At 53.0% G+C, this 3,167-nt stretch overlaps 1 protein-coding gene across 1 annotated transcript; it reads left to right on the top strand.

Annotated features, from left to right (window-relative positions):
- The first annotated feature begins 825 nt into the window (after positions 1 to 825).
- On the top strand, positions 826 to 1,786 carry LOC119293440 (heavy metal-associated isoprenylated plant protein 23-like). Its single transcript, XM_037571926.1, has 2 exons — positions 826 to 1,213; positions 1,308 to 1,786. Exons 1-2 carry the CDS (start codon positions 1,051 to 1,053, stop codon positions 1,589 to 1,591), a joined length of 447 nt encoding a protein of 148 aa, XP_037427823.1. The 5' UTR covers positions 826 to 1,050; the 3' UTR covers positions 1,592 to 1,786.
- Positions 1,787 to 3,167: the final 1,381 nt, after the last annotated feature.

The raw sequence follows: 3,167 nt of genomic DNA, 5'->3' as shown, positions 1-3,167 counted from the left end.
AGAATAAAATTGTTTTTATATAGACAACGAACGGGAACTAAAAAGGTTCTAAGTTAGTATGGTCGTTGCTTGAGCAGTAAAGTGCTCTTTGCGATTCCAGATTCCTCACTACTCATATGATCTACCTCACAAGTGTGGAGCATGGCTCTTTGTCGGATCACTAAGCTACTCTTCATGTGCATAAGTGTGAGGATATGTGTACAAAATATATGTTCTACTCCGCTGTGGCATCATCCATGCCGACGGTGGGGGGCGGGGTACTAGGCGATGACATTTACGACGGCGCACGAGGGTGGCGGCGAGGATGAGGGAGCAAGGGTGGAGGACGGTGACGGCTCGGATGCGGGAAATGGAGAACTAACGCGGCAGGAGGGCGGTCGATTCGGTGGCTTGATTAATTTGGTTAAATTTTGGGTGGTACAATCTATCCGATCCGACTGGTGAACGCGTCTAGGATTCCTTATATCCACCATATATGTGAGCTTGATATGAGACGTGTGAGTTAGCGCAAACGAATAGATCAATTTAAGGGGGTTGTATGGGTCGTGATTTTGTGACCGAGCGATCGGGCGGACATATAGGTGACATTTGAGACGCCCGACTATAGACGCTCTAAAAGGCCCAGGAATTGATTTGATCTGAGCTGGAAAAAAAAGGCGGTTGAGCGTGTAAAAGAGGAGTGAGCTGTCTCAGCGGGAGGAAAGCCAAATTAAAGGCTTGAGGGAATAACCGAATAAGGCATCTTTGGAAAGGAAGCTTCTTCTCAACAACCCAATATAGCTGCACACATTCCCATCTTCGTTGCAACGTATCTATAAATGCACAACCATTAGCCAGTTAAGCAAGCCGATTAAGCAAGCATCTGCCTTCAATATCTCCTGTATTTTCCAGCTAATTAGCCACGCTTGGAGTTCATACTTGAACCATATTTCCTGCTCTTCTTCGTGCTAATCCGTTGGCCACTTGCAGAAACCAATTCCTGTCCTCAGTTTTAGTATTGTGATTCTAGACTAGAAAAAAGAGAGCTAGGTGATCGAGCGAGGTGAGGCAATGGGAGGCACCCTGCGGTTCCTGTCGGATGTGCTGCTAGGTAGCAGCAGCCAGAGGCGGCACAGCAAGAAGCGGAGGCAGTTCAACACGGTGGAGCTCAAGGTGAAGATGGACTGCGACGGCTGCGAGCTCAAGATCCGGAACACCCTCGCCAACATGAAAGGTTCGTAACTTGGCGAAGTCCGCCATTATTCACTATGGTTAATGAACTTTATGAATTATGATTGCGATTGTGTTAATTGGTTGCACACGCGCAGGTGCTCAGTCAGTGGAGATCAACCGGAAGCAGCACAAGGTGACGGTGAAGGGGTTCGTGGAGCCGCAGCGTGTGCTGAGGAGAGTCCAGTCGACGGGGAAGCGGGCCGAGCTCTGGCCGTACGTGCCTTACACAAACCCCTACATGGCGCCGGTGTACGACAAGCGGGCTCCCGCCGGCCACGTGCGCAAGGTGGAAGGTGTCATGCCGGTCTCTGCCGGCCAGGAGGAGCGCCTCGCCACGCTCTTCAGCGACGACAACCCAAACGCCTGCTCCGTCATGTAGTCATGCTCATGCAAGTCACTGCGCCAAAAGACCCTTTGCTTCTTCCTTTTTCGGGGTGATTCCTACCAAAAGACCCTTTGCTGAACTTTCTCCACCAACAGACTAAAATAGCCCATTAGTAGAACTACTATAACAAAACTCGCCAACGATGCTTGTAACAAAAGACTCATATTTAATAGAGTGAATTCCGGTTTTTACCCTTTATTAAACATTTTTGACACTAATTACCCTATTTAGCCAAATTTCATTCATTTTACCTCATTTAGCAAAAGTGTTGCTACAATTTACCCTGTTTAAAATTTTGTGAGCATTATGACCGGTGGATCATAATTGTCCGGTCTAGCTAGCATGCCACATTGGAGGTTTTTCCTGCTTATTTTTCTCACTGCTGAACCGGGCCGTGCATGGCACAGCTTCTCCCGACCAGCTTGGCACGATGGAGGTCGCTCACATCACGTCCAACGCACAACGCCTGAGTCGGCCGCGCACCACGCTCGCTTCCAGCCGCTTCTAACTTGTGTTGCCAGCCCCCAATCGATTGCATCGCCTGTCCAGGCTTCCGACCGAACGCATCCGTTAGGCTCGCTCGAACCTACGGTTAGGTATTGTCAAGCATCGGCGACGGCGACACCGACGACGGCAGCAGTGGGTGTTGAGGGGCCGGCCATGCGATTTCATACCTCCACGAGCAGGCCGTAATATCCGCGACATCAAGGTAGGAAACGACCATGTGGATTCCAATGGCTCCATCAAGCTCGCTGACATCGGGTTGGGCACGTCCATGTACGTGATCCGCTGCACCGAGAGCAACTCCAACGGGGCAACCCAAACGGACGCGCGCTTTGTCCGCTTTTCGTTCGTTTGGGTCGGCCAGGCGAACATGCGCGTCCGCATTCTGAAATAAGTTGGCTTGACCGTCCACGGGAGGCTGACCCAAATGTGCCCACGTGCAAAAAAAGCTCGCACGAAATAAACATAAAATAAATATAATTAAAGATAAGTGGTCGGTCAAACACCGGCCAAAGTCCACTTAAACCTAATTAAACATTAATTAAAACATTAAAAAAGTCTGTGCCCGCCTGCTGCCGCCACTCACGCTGCCCTAGACGTTGTCGGCCTTGCCCTTGCCTATAGCGTCGACGCCGTCGTCACCATCGCCGGTGAGGTCGATGAAGACGGGAGCATGGCCAGCCCACCCGAACGCCGCCTGGTACGCTGCCAAGGCAGCCTCCTTCGGCGTCTGCTGGGCGGCGGCATTGCGGCTAGCCGTGCGCGCTCCTCCTCCTCCTCCTCGAGCCGGAGCGCCTTCGCGTCGCGTTGGAGCATGGCCTCGTACCACATCAACTCCTCGTCGTCGGCCTGCTCCTGGCGGAGCCAGTGCGCCTTCCAGCGCTCGAGATGGCGGCCTCCTGCATCGGCGTCGCGGCGAAGTGGACGGGAGGCGCGCTCACCCACTCGTGGTACTGGCCCGTCCACGAGTAAGCCTCCTCCAGCCAAGTGGGTGGGGGGAGCGCTTCCGCGTCGGCTCCGGCTCCGGCTTGGGCTGGATGGGCGGCGACGGTGGCGGTGGCGGCAC

This window comes from Triticum dicoccoides, chromosome 4B, assembly GCF_002162155.2.
Source record: "Triticum dicoccoides isolate Atlit2015 ecotype Zavitan chromosome 4B, WEW_v2.0, whole genome shotgun sequence".
Classification (NCBI taxonomy): Eukaryota; Viridiplantae; Streptophyta; class Magnoliopsida; order Poales; family Poaceae; genus Triticum; species Triticum dicoccoides.
The sequence above is the reverse complement of the archived record's forward strand: the minus strand, read 5'-3'. Positions and strand labels throughout refer to the sequence as shown.

Excerpts from the sequence above, each read along its gene's own strand:
- LOC119293440 (XM_037571926.1), top strand. The coding sequence starts at position 1,051 with ATGGGAGGCACCCTGCGGTTCCTGTCGGATGTGCTGCTAGGTAGCAGC. Across the intron at positions 1,214-1,307 it reads CACCCTCGCCAACATGAAAG|GTGCTCAGTCAGTGGAGATC; the intron begins GTTCGTAACTTG and ends GCACACGCGCAG.